We start from the raw sequence: 25243 nt of genomic DNA, 5'->3' as shown, positions 1-25243 counted from the left end.
TAGCAGTCACAATCGTTCTAACAGCATACAGATTATTACAATGGTATCTTATTTCAGTGCATAAGCATTTTGATTTAAGCCCTTAATATAACAGTAATGCAAGGAGTTCCTGACACCCAGATCTGAAAGAAAAAAAAAGTCTTACCATATCCTTTGTGTGCAAGTCTCAAACTATGTTTTTATGTGGTCACTGAATTATGTCTGACAAAATGCCTCTCACAGAAACAAGGAACTTTTGAAAATAATACAGAAACAAAATGAAATTAGAGTGAATTGATTTAGAAGCATGCTATTTTTCCCGGAAGGTACAAAAGTTAATGGTTTGAATTTATTTGGAAATTAGACAAAAAACCCCCCACCACTCAAGTAAAAGCTTCTTCAAACAGAAAGGCTCACCATGTTTCAGGCCTTGTGGAAAAACTTCAAGTTCCTTAATCTGCTGTGACTGTCGAGTTTTCAGTTTTTGCCAATTATCTTAATGTTATGGATCTTAACAGTATGTCCAGCGCAAACTATATTTAGATTGTTTGCTCAATTCATCTGTGCCAGAAAGGAACAATTACGTTATTTTCAGTTACCACTACCATTGCCTGAATTTGAATTTGCAACAGTAAAGGTAAAGCTAGACGTTTCTATCCAATCCTCTGGGAATGCTTTTACTGAAAATTACTTACTAAGGAAACAGAACTTGAGTTTATGTGCATTTTTGGTTGGTTGTTTTATGTTAATATTCCACAAGATATGCATTTCATTTATAAAAATTAAACTACAAACAGATTTTAAATGAATTTGTTCTCTGACACAGTTCTCATTTTGTAATTTTACTGTGCTCTGATTTTTTTTATATTTTCTCTCAAATTACAAACATAAAACCAAGCCAAGTAGTACTGGTTAAAGTTATTCTTGTTCCTTTAAGACAACAATCTTTAAAAAAACATACTGTGCAAAAAAATACCTTCACCACACACCACAAACCCCAAATAGTTAAAACTATTGACTATAATGTGGTATATAGCCATCTTCTGAATGTCGAAGCATGACTTATAAAAAGTACTTCACAACAAATGCTTATTTAAATCTTGCCACTTGTTTCTTTTCATACAGAGCAAAAATAAAACCACATAGCAGTGATAACTCCTTATCTACACAGTTGGGGATTCAACATTCTGCAGGCTGCAGAGAGGCGAAAGCAACAGCAGATGCCACTGGTCCTACCGCTTCTGCACAGGGCAGGGAGCACACAGCCCTCTTCACACTTCTTCCTTAATAGCATAGACAGACTTAAATTCAGCACCTATTTTGGTATAAAATCTCAACTCAGAGCCAGATTCTGTTGTGCTAGGTGTCAGACAGGAAGACAAATAAAGCAGCAATCCATACTGTCAAAGGATTGTAGTTTTTAATTGAAGCACGGACAGATGATGCCTTAAGGACCAGGATAAGCAAACAAATTCAGTTTCAAATACTTGTTTTGGTACCAGTCTTATCTGTGTGATTACATGAACTGATGAAGATCACTTACATCTATTTAGCATCTATTTAGTTATGCTGCACACTGTCTAGATCAGTCCAATTTCTGCCACCCTCAAAGTATCTTCAAGATCTGGCTCTGCCTTGGTAGGCTGTCAAGGATCTTGTCTTCATCTCAAGCTTACCATAAACCTATTTAAATAAACCAGTGCCAAAAGAGCCCCCAAAACATTTAATTTGCACCACATCATCACTTCTGCTGCTGCCTTAATTTTTCTTAACTGTGTCAGAACAACTTTTATAGTCCCAATCTTACAGCTTAGCTCTTCTGTACTTAGAAATCTCTTCTGGTTTTAGGCCCCCATCTGACACTTCTTTAAATCACTGATAACTTGCCTTGTCTTCCATAGACAAAAATCTTCAAAAGTCTTCCATGCTTTTCCTATTAATTTCTCTCTTGTCCCTTACAAGCAGAACATGCTCTCTAAATTAACATACAAAATTATTACCTCTCATTCAGTCACAAGCCCTCCATTAGACACCAAGAGCAAGTTACACTAAACTGGTAGCTAGGCAGGTGATAGAGTAAGATTTTCTCATTCAGAGAAATAAAAGTCTGGACACCAAAATACACAGTTGGCTAATTATTATTAGATAACTGTAATATCATAGAAACCCCAAAGGCAGATGAGGGGTCCATTTTGCTATGGGCCACTGGTAAGGGCAATAGACTGGCAAAGATCTTACGACACGGGAAATCACATACATGCTTCCTTAGTATTAGTGATGAGGTTAACAAAACAACAAAATCTCCCAAGAGCTACAGCTTACCCCTCTTATCAACCCAAATGTATCTGGTGAGCTGGAGACAGAACCACCAGCTTGTCAGTATTTCATGCCCTCAGCCAAACAGACTCACTAAAGTGCTCCGGTCTCCTCAGATGAAACAAAAGTGAAGGGATTATTTTATTTTTTGTACGTTAAGAGTTTTAGTATAAACTCACAAGAAACCAAAATGCCTTCACATGTCCTTATTTCTCTTCCAGCTATTAGCTAGAAATGGCATGTGTACCAGAAGATAGAAACAAATATTTTAAGCACTAAAAATCATTGACTTCTGCAAGTGATATGGTTCCTACTATGCACCTATCTTCTTATGACACAATTTTTTTTTTTAAGACATTCAGCTGATTAGTGCATAGCAAAAAAAAAAAAATCCATGCATTCCTACTGCTGGAATAGTTTAGGATCTAAATGACAGTCTGTCTTTTCACTTGAAGGAAAAAAACAGGGCCTGATAGATTATATTGAGAAAACCAGGTTTTCTAATGGATGCCTGATCTTCTACGTATTTATCTGCGACTTTCAGATTCATATTGGAAGATGAAATGTTTCTTCTCATTAGTAACCTAAAAAAACCCATACCTAAACAAAAAATAACATACTTAATTGTTTTAACAGTCCCCAGGAAACAGATTCTGACTGCTACATTTGATGTAAAATGCAAAGTCCTACACTTGGGACATACTAATCCCATTAAACAGAGCAGGCTCTAGACTGAATGGCCAAAGAACAGCGTTGTAGAGAAGGACCTAAGGGTCCTGGTGGACAGTGAGTTGAAGAGAAGTCACCAGTGGACCCTTGCAGTGATGAACGCTAACAAATAATGGGCTGCATTAGCAGGAGCATGGCCAGCAGGTCAAGAAAACCGATACTTCCCTCTATTCAGCACTCATGAGATCACATCTGGAATACTGTGTCCAATTTTGGGCCCCCCAGTATAAGACACAGTAGGGCAGGTCAAGCAGAAGGCCACCAAGATGGTTAGAAGGCTAGAGCACACAATGTACAAGGACAGGCTGAGGGAGCTGGGTTTATTCAGCCTGGAGAAAAAGGGAATGTAATTGTTTTTAACTACCAAAAATGGGGGTTATAAGAGGAGATGGAGGCACACTCTTCTTGGTGGTGTGCAGTCAAAGAACAAGGGGCACATTTTGCAGCAGGGGGAAGTCCTACTAGGTACAAGGGGAAAAAGAAAAGAAAAAAAAAAAAAAGTGTTCACAGTGAGGGCAGTCAAGCACTGGAAAAGGCTGTCCAGAGTTGGGGGTTTCCATCCTTGGAGATGCTCAAGGCCTAGCACAACCTATCTGACTCCAAAGTAAGTCCTGCTTTGAGCAGGGGACTGGACTAAGAGACCTCCAGAGATCCTTTCCAACCTAGATCACCCTGCAATTCAATGTGGCACCCAGAAAATGAGAGCAGAACTTTCTGCGTGAAAGTCCTTTTAAGTGCTCCAAACAAATACTAATGCCTTTATCAGGCTAATATTATACTATCCTCAGTGTACAGCAAGTATAACTAACATTGGGATTAAAATCCATGCACTGTGCAGTCTTACACCGTAATCCACCTAGCCACTCTTTCCTCAGATGTTACACGCCAGCCCTCTTCACTGCCTGCCCCTGCCAAATCCCAGGATAACCCTTCAACCGCTCCATGCTCCTCAGGACTTCTCCTGGACTTCTCCAGGCCAGACTCAATGGCCTTTGAGCCTTCCCAATCCCACTCACTCGTTTGATTAACAGTCATCGCATCACATCACACCACACATTTCATCCAACTCCTGTAAAGTAATAGCAGTAACAGGACTTCCAGGCAGTATAGCTGCTTAAACTCATTTTTCACTTTCTCTCGCATTTGTCATCTGACAAAATACCATACGTCAGGATTTCATAAAGTCAGTCATTTGCAAGTTATCTGGTCAGTTCCTGAGCCTGCTTTCCAATCTAAGAGACTGAAATCTAAGAAACCAAGCAAATTTGGTCTTTGTAATTCCATGCCTAACACCATGGGCAAAATTTTGCCAAAAACTAGATGCCTGTACTAAGGCAGCATGATAAGAGAAGAGGGAGGAAAAAACCTCCCATTTCAAAAATAAGCATAACAAAATGCTTTTGTGTTTAGTTGGGGTTTTTTTTCCTTAAAAAAAAAAAGTGTATGAGAGGACCTCATTCACAGAAACAAAACCAAAGCTTTTGATATATGGAAGTTCACATACAATCTTCATGAATCAGTGACATTTTTTGAAAATAGTTTCTGTGTTTTACAGCTTAAAAATCCCTATCATAAATATTTGAAAAAGATATTTTAAGCAATTATAAAGTTACTTTAGATAATACCTCAGTACAAAAAATTACTTTTTATTAGGTTTACTACTTCCCTGAATTCAAATTCATCCTGACGTAGAATTACAAGGAAGAAAGTAGATCAGGAGACTTGATTTTCAGAAATACCAACCAAAATAAAGTAAAAACAGGGAGCTGCGTATAAGCATAGGATCCTCTTACACTGATTTCCACAGCAAAAAGCCTTCATACTGAATTGATCATAAATGAATCTGAAACAGTTTTCTCTGATGAACCTCATGAAGTAACAGATCCAAGTGCTGACAGTAATCTACACCCTTGTCACACACTTCTCTTGAGAAGCTTGCCGTAAGTGCCCGTGCAATTCTAGAAATAGGTAAGAGCAAATAGCAAATATGAACATTCTGCCACTGCTCGATTCCCCGAAAAATATCTTAAGCTTTTAAAATTTTTTTCTTGATCTGACATGTAACCGAGAATATTCTCTAAATTACTTTTTCATGCAATTACAGTTTTCCACCAGGATACGTGAGAATTTCTAAACAATGACAGGGGTGCTATGTACAGACCTCAGGACTGCAAGAGCACATTCTTATCACTGCTAACACTTAATCTCAAAGTATGCTATGTCTTTTTATGCTGATGTGACTTTCATATTGCATCAACCCAGAAGTATAAAAATACTGAACGTAAAAAAATGCAGTATTAATATGAAAGCAAAACTGCTCTGCTCAATAAATTTTAGAAGTTCAAAACGGTTATATTTTTTGAAAATATTATTCAGTAACGGAAACCTTAGTTTAAAGTTCCTCGATGTTTCAAGTTGGGGTTTTCCCTAGTGTCTCCTGATATGCAATGAATCTTCTCAAATTCATCTTCACATTGTCAAGAACACACAGTTGATCTGTACTATATTGTCCTTTGCCTTCTTTTCGCATCTGTAAAACCAAAAAACATATACTTTACTAATGGATCAGTTTCTCCTATTAGATCATCTAAAGTTTACAGTAATTGTAAATATGTCTTCTATCAAGGCATGCTACCCATGCCTTTTGAGAACTCCAACATGTTCACGTGTGCACATGCGTAGCTAGATTATTTCTGCAAGGCAATTTACTGTAATACATCTCTGCCTAAAACTAGGCTACTACTGGCATGCTATTTCACTCATAAATCTGAAACATACACTTATTTTCTGTAGCTTTTTATATGAAAGACCTTGCACATCTCATTAACCAAACAACTGTAGCACTGTCAGGTATGTATTTTGTGTGTATAGTGCTTAGCTTTAAGACTATGAAAGTCACTCCTCAGGCTTCATCTGACTAAAGAAAAAACATATTGAAGGTCATACCCTATTTAAGACAAGGATGTACCTAAAATTAGTTTAGAATTTTGGCCTTGTGATTCTTGAAAATACAGAATACATGATCTATTTTAATTAACCAACAGCAGAACAAAAATGTCCTCCTGCAACTACAGCAAGTTAAAAACAAAAGACGTCAATGTAACTTTAGAAGGGACTTCTCTCCCACCAATTTAGCTGTTCTCCTCCAGAGACATCAGCAGCAATTTTTTTTTTCACAAGGGTTTCAGAACAATACAGTGATTTTGACATCAATAATGCTGATGGTGTAATGCAGATGTTGGAATGCAGATGCTGCGCTGTTACCTTGACAGTTCCATGAACTGCAAGGTAAGTGTATTTCTTTCCTCTAAAGCAGAATATCAGGAATTCAATTATCTGTTTTCTTTTTTTTGGGTCATCTTATAAAGCCATACATTCCTGCTTAATTATCTCTTCTAGCAGCCCAAATCTCAAACCTTTAACCCACACTGTGTGTTGAGACCCTGAGCTGGCTGCATTTGATGCCTACCCTCATTTTGAACACTGGCTGAAATTCTTTCAGTGCTGGAAGCAACTTGATCTGTACCGCCGCCTTTTCTGCTTCTTTACCATCTGCAAATACATCAAAAAGTGCATCCAAGGCTTCCCCTGCTACCACAAGAGAAGATTCCTTCATAGCAACCTCAAGAAGAAATTTTCCAATCATCTGAAATAAGAGAGAAAATTTGATTTTTCCGGCGATGCTTAAGGAAATTGAAAGAAGTATCAAAACTGTTTTAGGCTTGCAATGCAAAGTTCGATTTTTCACCTTTAGTGTTTCAGCTGTGTCTTGTCCTTTTGCCAGGACGCTGCCAGAAATTCCAAGGATGCTCACTACGTTCACTTTAACGCTGGCATTGCTGCTGTGAATACCAGCTTCACATAAAGCCAATAGCTGCTCAGGAGTCATACACTGTTTAGCAAGGGGGGCGGGGGGGTGGGGAACGACAAGATAGACATAGTTACATTTTCATGGAAATTCTCAAATATGACATTTGGATCATTTGCTTTTACAGAACACAGGCAAATTTATAACAGAGAAACAGAGTCCTCTATTATGAAAACTACATGAATTCTGAAAATGTAAGCAGCAAGAAAACAGTTAAACTCTCCCTTTCAACTTTTTAAGGTGTTTCTTCCAGAACATAACCAAGGCTGTCATGAAGCTAAAGGAAAAAGTTCTGAGCCCAAAGGGATTTTCACAAACTTATCTAGCTCAGTAACTATTTCCAACTCATTACAACTTATAGTACAGAAGCTCATTTTTCAGTTTAAAGGCAGAAAGGACCAGCAGACCACCTAGTATTACGTCTCGTATAACAAACTACTATGGTTCATTCCGATATCTAGCTCACTAATTCATGTCCAGCCAAGATTCTAGAAGGACAACCAGCTTCAACTAGATGACATCAGGAAATAAAGAATCCACATTTCTAGGTGCTAATTTACTAAATGCTTGTCATTTTATCCATCTCCTAAAGATACTACCTGTGGCTTATTGCCATTTTGGTTTTGAAATACCTTTCATCTGTTTCCATGTTAAGGAGAAGATAGATAAAAAAGTATTCCTGTAACGTCCATGAAAAATACAAAGAGTGAATGCTATTAAATCTGTTCTTTCAGTGTTCACAGTTGCTGAAATTTAGCACTTCATTTAGATGGTTTTGTTTCAAAAACTTTCCAGCACAATCTCACATGAATTTGAACCTACCAGAGCATTTGCGTTTGAAAGCTTTTACCTGGGAGATGTTCTTTGATGCCATTGTTTGTAGGAGAGCCCTCAAAGCGCTGGTTATGGCTTCCAGGAATTCTGTGTCTGTAGGGAGTTCTGTCAAAGAGTTGAACCCAGAGCCAAAAGTTAAACAGGAAGATGAAGGATACAAGAAGCAAAGAAATACAAATTCCTTAATCCCTGAATTGTTCCTCCAGGTACTACCACAAACAGGAAGAGCTAGATTTTCAGAGACTGGTCTTTGTAGGTTGTAACTATAGTGATTTGTTTGAATTCAGTATTAATTGCATCTGGAAGTTAGACCACAGTTGGTCCTCATTTTCAGGCACATCCCTGGTTAAGACACTTGTGTGTCATCGTCTTAACTACAGAAGCTGACTGCATACTTCAACTCCTTTCTTCTGTCTTCCAAGCAGGCTTGTCAGACACCCAGAACACTGGACTCTTTCCAATTCATATAAAGAGCATGTTTTCTGGTGGTTTAATAACCTTTCAGAAATGTACGATTCAAACACTGCATTATTCTTGTTTGACTACACATTCATCAATACCAGCCATCATCTTCAATACACGTTCTGCATTTCTTGAAGCTTTTTATTTTCCTCTAACGTGCTCTTATTTTCTGGACTACTCCAGATGCAGAAACTCTTGATTATTTCATGCATAACTCCTCCTTTCCCATGTAAGCAACTAGATCTTTATGCCTCTTTTTCACCCTGTAAACCACAGAATTCCTTCTAACCACATGTTGGTATGTTATCAACTCTATCTGGCAGTTTCCATGACATAGCATTTAACTATTAAAAAAATAGCATGTTAACGAAAATGGACATGGGCCATTAAACTAATTTATTAGCACCCTCTGTCTTCAGCCAGCCGCTTCTCCAGTTTCATCTAAGAACTGACTATTGCAAAGCATAACATGCAGACCCTGAAATCTTGCAAGTCCTGCTCTTCAAGCATGAGACAAATATTTTATATGAGCTTCCTTGCATATGTCTTCATATTTATTTTCATTTCCTGCATTTTAGCTTTTCAAGCACTACGTGCTCAGTAATAATGTTCCCATAGACTGATCACATGCCTTTAATGACACTGAGAAAAAAGTGTGTTTTGCAGGCAGATGTATTTTCAAGCATTAATGCAGTGTCATACCATACACTACAGCACATAGGAACTACATACACCGCATTTGTGGCTACAAATGAAGATGCTTGAAGGAAGGGAAGAAAACTGAGCTTCTCAAGCTTCTAAGAGACAAGAAATGACAAAGCCATGCATATGCTAGACTTCAACAGATCTGTCTTCGGAAAAATGCTTTCTGACAATTTTGAGAATTGGCAGGCTTTTCCAGCCTCTAAGAATATCTTTTATTTTTTGAATAGCCATCATCACTGACCTAAAAACAAAAACAGATTATCAGAATAGTCTGAATGAAGCAGCCCGTCAGGGAACCAGATCATCAGCTTGGAATCACTTTTTTTTTTTTTTTTTTTTTTTTGTAATCTCGGTTCAGCTTCTCTAGTGTCAGTAACAGAGACATCATAGCATAAATGGTCCAACAGTATTATTGGAATGATGCTGATTTGATGTATAAGATTACAGGAGGTAGATGGAAATGCTAACTGCTGCATGCCTACACTACACCATCCAATGATACCGATACTAGCAGATCTATGGGGAAACCATCACAGTATCTCTATGAAATAATGTGCCTTGGAGGAACTACAGTGGATACGTTATAGTGTTTACTGGGATATATCTGATATTCTAAAATAGTATTTTTAGAAAAATGAAATTTATTGCCTTCTCTATTGAAATCGACCACGACCATAACAGGAAGTTAAGCAGCTTTAATATTTAGTCATAAAAACTTTGCACATTTTCTTATTACAAATATATTTTCAGTAAAGCTACGCAATCATATGCATAAAGCATATCCTGGAGACAAGGCGGCTGCTATCTTTCCTACTGTAACAAGCATGTACATTCTGGAGATTTTTGCAGCCACCACCTTTGCCATAATTTCATAAGATTCCTAGAAAAAATGATGTGAAAGACTGTGCTAGATACCCTTTTTTTTCACGTCTATTTAAGCTAGTTTGCACATTTAAAACGAAAATGTCCTGTCTTCTTCATGGCTTGTCTGATTGATGAAAAACTGCCATTATTATCACAAATGTGATCAAGCAAACAGTTCTGGTCTCACAGCAAGGCAGGATTCATCCACTAACTTAGTGACTTTCTGCGTGCACACACAGAGACATAAAGCATATTCTTGCATTAGGAGCATACTTGCTCAAAATGCAATATGGATAAACACATCTTATCAAGGTACACCGTTTTGTCAGCACATTTCCAGCATTCGGTATCCTTATTTTGAAAAACCAAAGGGATAAAAATAGTAATAAAATGGCATTAAAACTTAACAACGTACATGGCTACCTTATATCTTTATGAAATAGGTCAGCAAGCCCCCTTTACATCTTACCCGTTTTAGAAAAGACTAGCTGCGAGAGATGCTGTGCAAGGGACTGAAGTGCTGAAACTCCTCCAAGACAATCCACATCTGACACTAACAAAATGCTATGAAGACATGTTAAGGCTCTACACTGCACTGCATTCAGTCTGAAACAAACAAAAAATGCACTTAGCAGATCTCTTTGAAAACAGATGTCGAAATACAAAGAAGGATCTTGAATTCAATAAGGCTGTGATCCGGTGTGCAGTTTACACAAACATTTGCACCTCTTTATTCAAAATCACGTATCAGTTCTGCCATCGTCCAGATCTTAAAAGCAACCCAAAGATGGACAATCCTTCTAAGAGTTCTATAACAACTGAATATACATGAAAAATAGTAAGAGAGACAATGAAATTCCTACTTTTTAATTAATGGTTTCCAAGACGGATTGTGCATACAGATGTCTAGAGCAACACTGTTCGGAAAAGCAGTTTTTTCAAGAATCTGGGGAGGGGAAAAAGAAAGGTTAAGCAATAAAGCTTTTTTTTTTTTTAGGTGTGTTTGGGGGGGGAAGACTGAAATTTTAGCTTAATGTCAAACAGATACTTCAAACTACGTATTTCAAAGCTTTCCAGGTAGCAAGTGTATCACCTGCTAAAAATGCCAGAATCTTCCTCAATCACTCAAATGGTGCAATTATACACTGGGTTTAGCATAGCATATTTTAAGTATCCAACTGTACTGAAGAAAAGGTGATTTTCTAGGTCTCTGCTATTCTTTTTTATTTAGATCTTTCTTCTTACAGATTCCGCTACAGAATTTTCAGATAGCTGCAAGTCTGAAAGACCTTGCCATGAAATTTAGACTGCTTGCTATTAAGTACAAAAAGCCTTGAATCATCTCGCACCTTGATGTCTTGGGTCAGAATTCTACCACGCTGCTGAACGAGCATAATAACTGATTCAAATGACGAACTTCATCTTTACAACCCCAAATAAGAATGAGCAAAACTCTGAAACAAGAACATCTGAATTCTTGTTAGTGTCAAATATTGTACTTCAGATACTATGTATAAAACGGGGAAAGAGGAACTCGCACTTTTTCAGTGCTGGCTGTTGCCATTCACATACGTTACTTCCACCTCACTTAACTAATATGGAAATCTGGCAGTCATGCTTCTACTCAAAGTTTCCTTTCTTTTTGCAGGCAATCCTTTTCCACGTCCAAATCAAGGAATGACCTTTGTACTTTGGAAAAGCCAAATTAAGAAAAGAAAAAAAAAAGTGCACCACATTTCTGAAACACATGAACCTTTTATTCCCACTTACATGAAGAAATTATTTAGGTCAAGACAGCTCACGTGATGATGCTCCACCTCTAGGCCAAAAAAAAGTGAAGCTAAACTGATTTAAAAAAAATATTCTTCTCCAGATGGATTGGGATAATTTGTTTGCCTAACCTGGGATACAAATCAGGCACAAGGGAAAGACTGTACCATGTATTGGAAATAAAATAAAAGACAATACCTTCTTTGGAATGAGGTTGTTCAGAAACGCTGAGTTAACCTCATCAGAGAGGCACAGAGGTGACATTAGCAGCCCGCCCCCCTCATTGTATGAGTTTTCCATAAACAAGTCGCTTTCATCACTGCTGGAGAGTTCTTCCCATTCGTCATCAGAGGGATCTGAGAACAGAAGACAGTCTTGAAACATCACTTATGCAATAGGTATCCTACTTCCCAATTGAACTTGGCTCCAGCTCTTGGTTTAGGAGTCTTTGGGCCACACAGACCAAGCGCCATTAAGCCACAGTTCTATATATTGTACTACTTTTGTTTAAATTGTTTTATTTTACAAAAATATCTCTTTTCTAGTCACTCAGGCAAAAGTATTCTTATGAGAGAGGTTCTTCATACATGGGTACTTCCTTCTCTGATATTAACTACGCTTCACTTAAAGATATCAAAAAAAGTACAGAAGAAATATTTCATAAAGCATTTACTAGGATTTTAACTTGGATTGTACCATTTTACTTTCTGAGGTCGATTCAAGCATGCAAATACACCAGTTTAACTTAACTTGTTTACTAACTGCTATCAGTTTAAGGCAACTATTTTCCCTGGCAATACTGAAGCCACAGACAGATGACCTCTGACTGGGCAGTAACTGGGCTGGATGAAGATGTTACCGTCTCCACAGCAAGGCCAGTTGAAAGGAAGTGACGACAGCAAAACAAGCCAAAGCAAGCCAGATCATCTCTGTTAGCCATCTCAGGCAACATATTTTAAGTAAATTAAACTAGGTTTATACTTACATGATTTACTCTACTAACAGATCTGTAAGGGCAAACATGGCAAGAGGGGTTGAGGTAGTGTTACCAACGGGCACAGCTACTGTAAAGTGAATGATCTGTCCATGGCTTAAGGCGGACTTGGCCTGACAAGCACAAGCTAAGTCCATCATTTATATTTAAACTGATATATCTACGTCCACAGAGTTTACACTGATTTATCTAAAGTTGTTTTAAACCTGGTTACATTTTAACTGGTGTGACACTGGTGTTTACGCAAGTCCTAAGTCTACAGGTTGGACTGATCCTCCTCACTGACAGGTGAAAGCTCTGCCTGCGTACATAGGTCAGGATATTTAACTACTGTGATGAAAAAATATCATATTCAGCCTCAAGTAATTTTTTCTGACAACACAGATTCACATGAGATCCAGGTACTGTGGTAACTATGGTAACAGCCATGCACTTTTTCTGTGGCAAAAGATAAATTCATTCATTTAAAATACAGCAAGAAAGTCTAAATGAATGCATTTCACCTGCACTGTGCGGCAGCTTAAGAATTTATCTGAAGGTGATGACAACTGTTATCTGGTGCAAAGTAACTCATCAGGCTGTGGCAACTTGATCACACAGGCATCTTCTTTTGCTTATGGTAATATCTAATTAATTCTACAGCCATAATACGCTAGCGTTAATAGCCTTTGCATGAGAAAACAGTTGTCTTTTATGCTTTACTAACCCACAGTAGCAACAAGCGTGAAAACAAAGCAGACATCCCCCTTTCAGTCAGTCTCTTGCCTCTTCTAAAAAAATTCCATCTGCATCTTTAAAAAGCAAAAACAAAGATCTCCTTTGAAAATTAAATTATAACTATATGAGCTGACCATGCAATTCAGCAACAACAAAGACAACAGTCATCGTATGTTCACAGTGAGTGACCAGGGCAGAGCAGGAACCGGATTCTGGTACATTAGCCCATAACTAAGATCAGGTTTCTTGTAACGTTCTTGGAAATACAGAAGCATTTCCAATGGCAATCCCATCTCAGCTAGCACTGGTAACCTACGAACTACAGACTGGATAGCAATGCTGGAGTCTCCTGGACGCCTTCCCGTGTCCCTGTTAAGGGAAGAGCACTCTCCTTCTTCCAAACGCAAGCCAGTGTTCAGTAAAACACATCTCTTGCCAGCCTGGTCATTTCCCTCAGTTCTGAGGCAAGCTGAGTGTTTCTATGAACTCAGCATAATGGCTAGAGCTATTTTAGTCCTCAAATAACTTGAAAATTAAATGAACAGCTGCCTCTGGATTCCTCTTTATTTCTACAGACTATTTTTCCGTCTGCCCATGAATGGGTAAAGTACTGTAGTGAAACACAACACAATCAACCTTACATTACACTGAGTGAATGGCAGAATATGCAGCTTATCCACAAGAGATTTTCCAATTAAAGGGGAGAGCTTATGAATTACAGCTCATTAGATGAGAAATGCAGTTATGAAATGAACTTCATATACTAGGTGCAGAATTTCCTTGCGCTGTAAGAGAAAAAAAAAATCACCATTGGGAATATCTGGGTATTACGGCGGATTTTATTAAAACCTGAAAGATTTACTTAGAAAGTTATCTCCTACACAATTACTTTTGCATCAGGCTCATGAACTGTACTAGCAATTACAATTTCTAGGTTTTGGAGGAGTTTTTTGAGTTTTGGGGGTTTTGTTTGTTTTTAAACAGAATCTGAGAATCATTTATTTTCCTGAAGATTCGGAGAAAAGCTATCAAAACTGAGTATCAGAGCTCATAGAAGATACAGAATATCTATTTCCTACTCCCCCCAGAGTAACAGCCTTTCTTTCTCCTCCGAAAAAGCTCATAGGTGGAACTCTGAACAGCCTAAATCTGTACTGCTGCCAGATTTGCATGCAAAAGCTGTCTCTCCTCCTTCTTCTGCAACACTTGTAGTATCAAAACTAAATCAAAACTAGAAGATTAACTGCTTTAAAAAAATTGATGCCCCAGTCCTGCAACAGGATTCAAACCCACACTGTATCAGATGAACACTCAGACCACGCTCTAACTGAACAAAGAATTTGCTGTAATACTTTTTAAGAAGTATCTCTTCGGCACAAGTGCTTTTTTTGTTTGTTCTTAAATGTTGGCACACGTAGTATCATGCAAAAAATATGTAAGCGATAGAAATTATTTAAATGAGGAAAAAAACCACTTAAATTAGTAATAGAAATTACAATCCAATCTGCCCCCTAGATGAGGGTATCAGGGACAAGAAGTCTATGTGCATTCACCCTTAAAAGCTAAGATCACCAAACAGCAAACTAAACATGATCTATTCCAGGGACCACAACACTTGCAATGAAAGAGATTCCTACAAACCTTCACTGCAGCACATATTAACAATGATTTCCAGAGCAGTCTGCTGAGCCATCAGTAATGCTGTCACTTCTTTCAGTTCCCACTTATCAGACTAAAAAAAGAAAAATATGAACCAAATTTAATTTTGTAAAACAACATTTCAGCGCAATTTAAAGTACCCAGGCTGCCATTTAAAAGCACAATCCAGATAATTCCTCTTCTCATCCCTCCCTATAAAAAAAAAAAGGCAAACAAAACCAAGAGGCAAACAAAACCTATCATCTTTCTGCTGGATGCTTCAGAACAAATTTTACCTCTAAGAAACGCCACCTGCACTAAAGCTGTAACAGAAAAGATTACCTAATGTTAGCTAAAGCCCTAACAGAAACATTTATTTCTGTTACTCATTTCATGTACGCAATAGTGAATGCATTCATTACGTCTGTGCCATCTCCACTCACAACTGAATGGTTACAACCACTAAAAGTCTCACTTGCCTTATGCAGAGATCAGAACTTCCTGCAGTAGCTACAGGGAGAAGTGTCAGATAAGCCTATACCTTCCACTAGAGGAAAAAAAAGGAAATGCGCTTTCCTGATGTGCCATGCAACTTGCTTACATTTGAACAAGTTGAGCTGAATTCTCCATGCTCAGCTTTGAAGTTTTAGCTAAAATAGTCAAGCCATTTGGGAGTTAGGATTAGTAACACTAGTAGGTAGCTACTCTGGGCTAACGTTCAGTCAAGACCAGTCAGATGCTCAGCCAAATGCACTCAGCTCTCCGAGAGCGAGCCAGCCAGCCACACTTACTGGAAGTAGGTCTGAAATGTCATTTTCTCTTCTGACTTTTCCTTTTGGTATTTCTTCCATGTCATCATCTTCAGTCAAAACACGGCTGTCTGTAACATCACTCATGTTTTCCTCAGCTTCTGCCTCCGCAGCAAGTTTTAGCCTGTTTTTTTCAGCTTCATTCATACGAATAATTGTTTCACCAGCATCTATTGCTAATGATTCTGAAAAAATCTTCAGGATTGCATTAACCATGCTTCCCAGGCTGGCTGTTGGAATGGTATCCTTGATATTCCAGAAGGTGCCTAAAATGAGATAGTTGAAATATTAAAGTCTGTTAAAATACTCAATTCCCAGCTCTGTAATAGCCATATATTTTGTAAGGACACAGCCTCCACTAGTTAAAATACTCAGTGCTTATATTTCAGTACGAATGTTCAAGTCTTTTCTCTACAGACTTGTATTTTTTTGTTTAGCATTTCATATACTAATCTGTAGTAACTATGTTATGCCCACATCTTAAGCTTAAGTAAATTTCAGCATGTAAGGACATACAGAATATTTATGCGGAGCAATCTTGGTGACAGTTTTTACCTGTGATAGCAAATCCACACAAGATAACCATTTTCTAAGGATCCTCAAATTAAACTTATTTATTACACTCCAGTATCAAAAATCACCGTGGTTGAGCATTTGAGGTGGAAAGAAGAATGCAAGGTAGAGAATCTGAGGTAAAAACCTACGCCTATTAAGATCAAAACAATTCTTGTACTACTTACTGACTCATTTCACTATTGAAAACCAATGAACAGTTAAAATGGGTTCTCACACTGAGCAGGTACTGAATTCAGCATCAAGCATTTAAGACAGTTTTAAAACTAGTTGCAAATATTTGGTTACTCCAAAACACAATCCCAAGAGGCATAAATAACCCCATGAACCATCTATACAGGCTTTGACGATCGGATGTCCAGACTATAGCAGAGAAGACTAAGCCTTCTGTCCTTCTGTCGTGGTTTAACCCCAGCCAGCAACTAAGCCCCACACAGCTGCTCGCTCACTCCCCCCCGGTGGGGTGGGGGAGAGAATCGGAAGGGTAAAAGTGAGAAAACTCGTGGGTTGAGATAAAGACAGTTTAATAGGTAAACCAAAAGCCGTGCACACAAGCAAAGCAAAACAAGGAATTCATTTGCTCCTTCCCACCGGCAGGCAGGTGTTCAGCCATCCCCAGGAAAGCAGGGCTCCATCATGCGTAACTGTTACTTGGGAAGACAAACGCCATCACTCCAAACGTCCCCCCCTTCCTCCTTCTTCCCCCTGCTTTGTCTGCTGAGCATGACGTCATATGGTGTGGAATATCCCTTGGGTCATTTGGGGTCAGCTGTCCCGGCTGTGTCCCCTCCCAAGCCCTTGTGCACCCCCAGCCTGCTCGCTGGTGGGGTGGGGTGAGGAGCAGAAGAGGCCTCGACTCTGTGTCAGCACTGCTCAGCAGTAACAAAAACATCCCTGTGTTATCAACACTGTTTCCAGCACAAATCCAAAACAGAGCCCCATGCTAGCTACTGTGGAGAAAATTAACTCTACCCCAGCCAAAACCAGCACACCTTCCCACCCTCCTTTACCTGCCGTGCTCTCCATCACAAAGCAACGAATGCCCTCGAGCATCGTACCTGCTATCAGTGTTCTCAGAAGGATATGCTTCATTGTGCTCTCTGGACACAACATCACGGTTTCCAACACTTGTTGTGCATAAGCATTGAATGAAGAAAGAAGATCTGGGTTATCTTCCGTCACTGCCTGCAAGCAGTTTGCTGCAGCAAACAACAACAACAAAGACAATTAACAAACCCAATAGTAGCTTTCACTCTCCTAATGAGAAAGCATTATCTTCCTGAAAGCCGGAGTAATGAAACAGACACAGGGAAAAACATTTCAGGCAGCAACACGTTGTAATGGTATGACACTGTCCTTCACAAACTGTGTTTTAGATTAAAAGACATTCTCTGGCAAACCTGTACATAAAACAGGTGAGGATACTACCACATCAGACGTGGGACTAACCGTATTAATTTCAGCTACTCAAAATTCAATTTCTCCATTGTATACTGACTAGAGAAAACAGCAAAAAATGTTGCGAGCGCATACACTTGTAAGACCATTGTAAGACTGTAATAACTATACTACTAATAAAAACACGTTGAAAGTGGTAGGAGTTGTTTGGGTTTTTTTTTAGATGGACTGTGTCCTTTGCTCTACAAATTAAACCCTTCATTACCAAAACCAGAAAACAAAATGAAAAACACAGCCTCCATCCAGAGCTTGCTTTCCACAAAACTTTTCCTCCCATGTAACCACCAATAAGCCATTCTCCTTTGGACTGAAAACGAGCACAACAGATATCAACTTCTGAATGATGTGCTGTTCAGGAAGGAATTTCAAGTCTTACATTCAGTGTAAAGTTTAAGTAACGCTAAGGCAGATGCATTATGCAATGGATGTGACATCAGTGTCACATTCATATAGCAAAGAAAAAAAAAAGTCTTTAAATCCTTATCTTGTCTTTTTACCACTTACCTACTGAAATAGCCAGATCCACATTGGTGGAAAATTTCTTCACGTAATGTAACACAGCCTCCAGACATCCTTCTTTATTGAATATGGATACTGCGGTATTGTTGCATTCACTAACGCATAAGAAAGAGTAATAAAACACTTTTCCCAGGAAAAAATTACTGTAACAACATTTTAAGTAACATGTACTCACTATTACTCACATTTTAAAAACCTACCTAAGAATTACACGTTAGTCAAAGAGCTACCCTTTGTTATCGAGGTTATGATCAACTCTATATAAAATGGAGAAAGAGAAGCTGCAATACCCTGGACACCTTTGAGGAAAGCTGGCTTCTGCCAGCTGCTTCCTCACACACAATATTTGGGAGTTTATTTAGGAGCCTGAGTACAGTCTCACGTGGACAGAGCCAACCAGAGCGTGAAAGGCAGTTTATAGCTGCGGGCTACAAGCCAGCCCAGGGCTTTCTGCAGCCATGGAAGGCTTCATCCACAAACCCACTGACAACAGAGCGGGCTGTTGCCTCTCACATCAATATTCACTTACTCCAGAAAATGACTGCTCTTAATATTCAGAAATGCATGCTAAATCAATGCTAAATGTGACATTTACTTTAATTATCTAACAGTGGGATTTGTGTTTCTTCAAGTTTTCACAGCTATTCCCATTTTTACACTAATATATTGATACAAGACAAATTCAAACTAAAAAAGCATGGGACCTAACTAGCTACAAGGGTCTTCAAAAATTTACTTTTGAAAATATTATGTCTCAGCATCAATGCCAGCCCCAATTTTATCAGTACCAAACTTAGCAACGAAGTCAGCAGTTCACGGTCATTGCCACAAAGTTCAAAATACAGAAGTGATTTATAGCACACTTAATGATTATAGTTCCTCTTCCAAAGCACTTATGTCTACAAAAACAATTTAAAAAAATGAACACAAAACATTGTTGAGTCAGAGTTACAAAGGGTCATGTGTTCTGTGTAAGGTGCTGAGCAAGCAGTTTCTGCACTGTTCTAGATTCCAATCCCTAAAAAAAAACCAATTTACAAATAAGGCCTCAAGCCAGTAGCCATACCATACAGACAGACATACAGGCAGCTCCACTGAAATACTGTACAGTACAAACCAAAATTCTGTATGGACCAAAGTGTATAATGACGTGGAGCTGTTACAAAACGAAGAGAAACACCACAAAATTCAAGGAGAACTTTCAGAACAGGTTTGTATCACTTCAATGTTTATAGCCATTTCTGTATTAATAGTGTTGCCATTTCTCTTCCTTCACCTGGTGTTTCCAATGTAAACTACTAATTGAACAACTCTCATTCTTTCCCACATAACTAAGTAGATTTCTATCAATGCCTCAGCCACTAAGGCATAGTTTATCCAAACATTTAGTATCAACTTTTGGGATGATCTGCAGAGGGAGGAAGTAGTACAAAAACTCCTCATGTTCCCAGAGCACTGGAGTCCCCTGATCAGAATTTAATTTTCTCCATCTCCTGTATCACGATAAGGATCTACAGGTACTGCATGCAAGACCCCACAACCCAAACTGTACAGGAGGCTACGACAGAACACGTTCAGAAAACACTATCAGAACTTAGGATGAACAACCAATAGAAAAAAAAAATTGTCACTCTCCTAAAACTAATGACCAACTTTGTGCATGTTTAGAATCCTTCACTTACAGAAGTAATTTATGGTAGAAGATAAACTTGTATTTCAGATCAGATGAGGGCTTGCCATTTATTAAGCAAGGCACATGTAGGAACAACATAATCAGAAATCAGAATCAGCAACTGAATACATCTTCCCATGCAAGGACAGCCATTTCTTTTTTGCCTCAATTACCATGCTCTTTTTCAGGAACAGGTTAATTTAGCTCTTCTAAGAGGCCAGTGTTTACACAGCACTTACCATACATTCCACAGCAAATTAATAGCCTCGTTGGCTATGTCTTCAATATAATTTTTGTTCATCTCTCTGCATTTCTTTGGAGACAGCTGGTTAGCATCTAGTCCAATGCTACACTACAACCAAACAAGAGGACCAGGGTTGGGAATCAAACAAGCCAAGAAAAGCAAAAACTTAAAACATTAGCAGCAGAGTGAATGGAGAGCTCTCTCATGAAGTGTTTATTACCAGAAAACCTGACTAGTTTCCTATTCTCTATGACAACTGGGCCACAACAGAATTGTATAATTGATAATTTTTTTTCTCTTGTAGAAAGACTCTTACAGTACTTGCTTTGCATTCAGTAGTCTTCAGAAGCATTTTTTTTTATAAAGAAATACTCAGCAATTTTAGAACCTGAAATGCTGTTTCTTGCTAATACAGTCCGTATGCAATTTTGAACAGTTCTTTCTAATCACAAAATTAATTCAGCTAATATCTTGCTGTGCTTTACAATAACGCTATTACCCATATTTTAAAATGGGGAAGAAACATACAGAAAATGATGGTATTGCTCAAGGCTGCTCATACAAAGACAGCAGGTGACAGAATTCAATGCAATTTCCAAACTGCACTGCAACACCTGGACCAAACAAAGAATAGGTATTCAGTACAGATTATTCTACAATAGCAGTAACTACCCAACTGTAAATCCAAGCTTTCATTTAGACAAAATTGTTTACCAAAAAAACCTCACTAGAATGATGTTGCAACATAAATGTTGGATCTGGATCTTGACTGACAAAATAGACTTGTCTTGACTGACGGTCCAGACCCAAAATCTCCAGACTGTTTATGTAAAAATCATCCTAGGCAGCAAACCTCACCACGGACCCAAGTTAGCAGGGCAGGAGGCAGAAGCAAGTGGTTTGAAATCTCTGGAGTAATTTTTGTACTATTAAACCTACTGAAACATTCTTTTAAAAGATTTTTCAAGTATCTTATCTTAGAATCATAGAACAGTTTGGGTTGGAAGGGACCTCTAAAGGTCATCTAGTCCAACCCCCCTGCCGTGGGCAGGGACATCTTCAACTAGATCAGGCTGCTCAGAGCCCCGTCCAACCTGACCTTGAACGTTTCCAGGGATGGGGCATCCACCACCTCTCGGGGCAACCTGTGCCAGTGTTTCACCACCCTCAGCGTAAAACATTTCTTCTTGAATATAGCTATCTTGATAATAGCTATCTGATATAGCTGACACATACAGCTGATATAGCTATCTTGATAATAGCTACAAAAATTGAACTATTTTTGAAAATGGGATAATTCAATGGCTAAATCAGTTTTAAAATCAGAATAAAAATAAACACACCTCCTTCAGAAGTGCGACAAGGGGTGTCATGATGTCTTTTGTCACCATGTCATCACAGACTTCAAATCCTCCACAAGCACTCAGATTTCTGGGAAAAAAAATAAATGCTTTGGATCAGATACAATACCTTCCAGGAATGTTTCAAAAAAATCCGTGCATTCGTTATTCTTCTCTAAAGGTTATGGTACTTTGTGTTTTAAAATCAATCTGCTTCATCAATAACTTTAGTCTTCTACCTTCCTAACATAAAAGAGAATAACTTTGGTGTTAGGGGAAAAAAAAAATTCACTTGCTTTCTAGCCTAACTAGAAAGCTTATCTGTACTAAAACATGGCTTCTGTCAGGTATTACTCAGTGTAAGATACAACATGAATGTTAACAACTATTAGCATTACATTTTGTACAAATAAAGCAAGCTGTAGGTCTGACTGTAGAATACCAACTCAAAATGATGCTGCTCAATATTTACAAGTTTCTCAAAAAGCCAGCTATGTGCATTCTCTAACTAACCCGCTGCTCCTACAGTGTTATCAAGACACAAAATGCCATACTAACAGCATTCAAGTTCTCTATATTTCTTCATATGACTGTTGATTTTTTTCCTTAACATAAGGATGGAAAGCAGCGCATTCCACTGGGAGTAGATAAAATGGTAGTACCTAACTTAAACACTGCTCCTGACATTAAAGTCTCGTGGCAGCCTATTGGAGCAAGAAAAGCCCCTCTCTCGGGGACTTCGACTGACATAGGCATACTTACTCAAAATGGAGTTAAAGCAAGACAGGCTGGCATTCAAATTCATGGCTTTTAACAGCAAAACCCCACTCTTTTCTTTACCATGCCAGGAGTACCTCATTCTAACTGAATATTAACAATTGCTTACCGGAGAGCACCTGCAGCTGTCTCACGAACAGCTAAACTGTGATCCATCAACAGCGGTCCTAAACACCGGACAACATCTCTCTGCAGAAAGGCTGGGATTACATGCTTCTGCTGCAACAGCTTGGAAATACTGGCACAGGCATACTCTCTCACTTCAGCACTTGGATGCTGCAGCTGGGGAGACACAGACAGGGCAGATTAGGGGCGAAGGAAAAGGTAACTGGAAGTTTTTATTGAGTGAAAAGACTGATCTGCCTTTTGATTTGCAGGCCCAGCACTGTAGCTCCTGTTTTACCGCTCCTGAATGGAATCAAAAGCTTTTAACTCCCATGGAAGTTTATAAATCTTTGCCCGGCTTATGTGTGTAAACTGTATGACTAGATAAATACTATTCTGGGTGTTTAACAGGAGAAACATAGTTCAGACACAGATTTGATGCTACCTGGCACTGGTGAGACCTCTTACCTACTTTCAATTACCATGTTTAAAAAAAAATAGACAAAAGCAGAGGAAAAAATACCATCAAGTATAACAGACATAACATATGCCACCATAAAGAAAAACTGAAGAATCAAAAAATACGAAAAACATGATAGCCTTTAGACTAAAACCATCTGCTTAAAGACAAGGAGCAAGCGTTCTTTACATCCACCAGATGACACTGACTTGTGCTGTAACAGAGGTTTAGGTGAGATGCAAGAACTGCAAACCATAAAAATAATACAACAGCAGAAATGCCTATCCTGGAAGGTCATGGAGTTTGTTGAAAACCTAACGGAAAAGATAAACGTCTGCTGAAGAGCAGAGTGGAAAACAGTGCTACATCAGATCCTGCCTCACTGAAACTGGTAGAGGTCTTTCAGTTCATCCTCACCTGTACATTTTTTTTAACTTTTTTTTTTTAAAGACTAAATAGGTTAGTCCAGAAGAATAATCAAGCAGTGATTTGTTCAATGAGTTCAGTTAGGCGAAGTGAACAAAGGGAATTTATTTACTTAAAGGAACACAGACTTTTACTTCTGATTCTGAAGTCACGTGCGCAGTAGGTTTAAACTAGTTTTCATCTGTAATACTTCAGCAAAAACCAGGAACGTGGCCAACAAGTGGCCAAACTCAGCCTTTTTCAGCATTTTCTATCAGTTATTTCCTACGCGTGGCTCTTGGACTCATCGCTCTGGCTACCTGTAGGAAAACTCTCCAGTCGGGTAGCCCGAGCCCAAGCGCTCAAGAACTGCCTCAAAGCGCTTCCTGGGACGAGGGGCACACAGCAGCCTCCCGCCCTGCCCCAGCCCCTCCGAACCGGACAGGAAGGAGAACGAGAGCCCGGACGGGGTGCCGTGCCCCTCGCCCGCCGGTGCCGGGGGCGAGCGGCAGCAGCCGCCGGCCCGCCTGGGGCAGGACCGCCGCCGCCCCTCCCTGCCCAGCCGCCTGCGGGCGCAACCGTGACGCTGGAGAAGCGACGCGGCGGCAGCAGGAGGGACGGGCGGCGGGGGATGCCCCGCACGGCTCCTTCCCGAGGGCGGGCGGTACCGCAGCCGGTCCCTCGCCCGACACCGCCGCGGGGGGTGGGGGGGGGGGCCCGGGACCTCGCCCCACCCCCACCCGCAGCGGCGGGCACAGCCCCCGCCGGCCCCGGGCCAGGGCTGCCCCGCTCCCCCGGTCCCCCCTCGAGCGGGGGTCGCGCCGAGCCCGCCCTTCCCCCTCGCCCTGCCGGCGGCCGCTCCCGCTTCTCGCCCGCACCTTCTCCAGCAGCTCCGCAGCCGGCTCTTCCTCGGGGCCGCCCTCCCCGTCGCGGCGCTGCTCGGGGCCGGCGGGGGAGAAGGGGGCCCTGCGGAACCGCCGCGCCCGGCTCTTCCCCATGGCTCCGCGGCCGCCGCGCCGCTCGGCGCCGGCGCACCCACGTGTGCGCCCCCGCGCAGGCGCAGCCCCGGCCCCGCCGCGGCCCGGCCCCGCCGCCAGGCCCGCCCTCCGCAGCCTTCCGTGCCCAAGACCTGCTCGCTGCCAGGTGACGAGCTTTCTCATTACAGATACAGCGAAGCGGCAACGCCATCCTTGGCACCCACGCAGCCCGGCTCACCGACCGGGCAAGCACCGCCAGCAAGATCAGCGAAAACGCCTTCTGTGCTTAGCGAAACGGGCGTAACTTACCCCAGCAGCCCTGCAACCCAAGCATCAACCACGTAATATCCTCCTTACGTGTGTTCGAGGACACGATGCCTGCTCTGGATGTTTCCCCAGGCCAGAAACTCAAACGAGGTAAATGTCGAATGAAACAATTTCCTCTAACAGCACTTACAGACGGCAGGATTGACCTGTAGGATGGAAAACTGGAAGGACTTTCCCTCTGGTGTCAGTATCTTAGCTAGTAAGAACCGCATGAAATACAGGAAATGTTGGTCCGGGATGAAAGTTACAGACTTCAGCTATAAACTTCTGAAGTTCTTCTGTGTTCATTTGAGATCTGTATTTGCACAGCACAAAAGAAGATAACATCTGTTTATACAAAGAATTTATTTTATACACATTAACCTACAAAATATACAGCAATTAAAAATAATGGATGGGCAGAAGACTTACTGGAAAAATTACAGGAGACAATTCTTAATGTCTCAACTGACAAAGTTACATCAATAGGCTGCCTTTAAAAGCCAGTCTACCTTGTAGTAGGAGTTACTGAAGTCGCAACAGCTTTACAGTTTTAGTCAATTAAAAGAGTTTGAAACAATTAAAAAGGCACCTTGAACAGCTTAAACTCTTGAAACTCCTTACAATTTTAGTTATTCAAAAGTTACACTTTGTGCGTATAACATCCACACCTTGTTTTTAACACTCTGAATAACAAATTGTGTTATTTTATTGTGGCACTC

General features: G+C 40.0%; 1 protein-coding gene across 3 annotated transcripts; it reads right to left on the bottom strand.

Annotated features, from left to right (window-relative positions):
• Positions 1–306: 306 nt before the first annotated feature.
• Positions 307–24236, bottom strand: HEATR3 (HEAT repeat containing 3). Of its 3 annotated transcripts, XM_076349273.1 has the most exons (15): positions 24117–24236; positions 22378–22550; positions 21495–21582; positions 20147–20259; positions 18221–18330; positions 17317–17457; positions 15668–15951; positions 14880–14970; positions 11726–11883; positions 10621–10703; positions 10227–10363; positions 7743–7831; positions 6773–6916; positions 6494–6670; positions 307–5554 (listed from the first exon to the last, which is right to left on the bottom strand). In XM_076349273.1, the coding sequence occupies exons 1-15, from the start codon at positions 24234–24236 to the stop codon at positions 5435–5437; spliced, it is 2028 nt and encodes a 675-aa protein (XP_076205388.1). In that variant the 3' UTR covers positions 307–5434. The 3 variants fall into 3 exon arrangements, with proteins under 3 accessions (XP_076205388.1, XP_076205389.1, XP_076205391.1); XM_076349274.1 differs by lacking the exons at positions 22378–22550; positions 24117–24236 and adding an exon at positions 20680–20765 and having other exon boundaries at positions 21495–21522; XM_076349276.1 differs by lacking the exons at positions 22378–22550; positions 24117–24236 and having other exon boundaries at positions 20147–20254; positions 21495–21512.
• Positions 24237–25243: the final 1007 nt, after the last annotated feature.

This window comes from Aptenodytes patagonicus, chromosome 11 (genome assembly GCF_965638725.1).
Source record: "Aptenodytes patagonicus chromosome 11, bAptPat1.pri.cur, whole genome shotgun sequence".
In the NCBI taxonomy this organism is placed as follows: Eukaryota; Metazoa; Chordata; class Aves; order Sphenisciformes; family Spheniscidae; genus Aptenodytes; species Aptenodytes patagonicus.
Note: the sequence above shows the minus strand (reverse complement) of the source record. Positions and strands in the feature narration are given on the sequence as shown.

Coding starts and splice junctions, on each gene's coding strand:
- HEATR3 (XM_076349273.1), bottom strand. CDS start 24,236: ATGGGGAAGAGCCGGGCGCGGCGGTTCCGCAGGGCCCCCTTCTCCCCC. Junction 20,260..21,494: donor TTGTCGCACTTCTGAAGGAG/GTGTGTTTATTT, acceptor GTTTGGTTGTAG/TGTAGCATTGGACTAGATGC. Junction 10,704..11,725: donor ACAACCTCATTCCAAAGAAG/GTATTGTCTTTT, acceptor TCCCCTCCCCAG/ATTCTTGAAAAAACTGCTTT.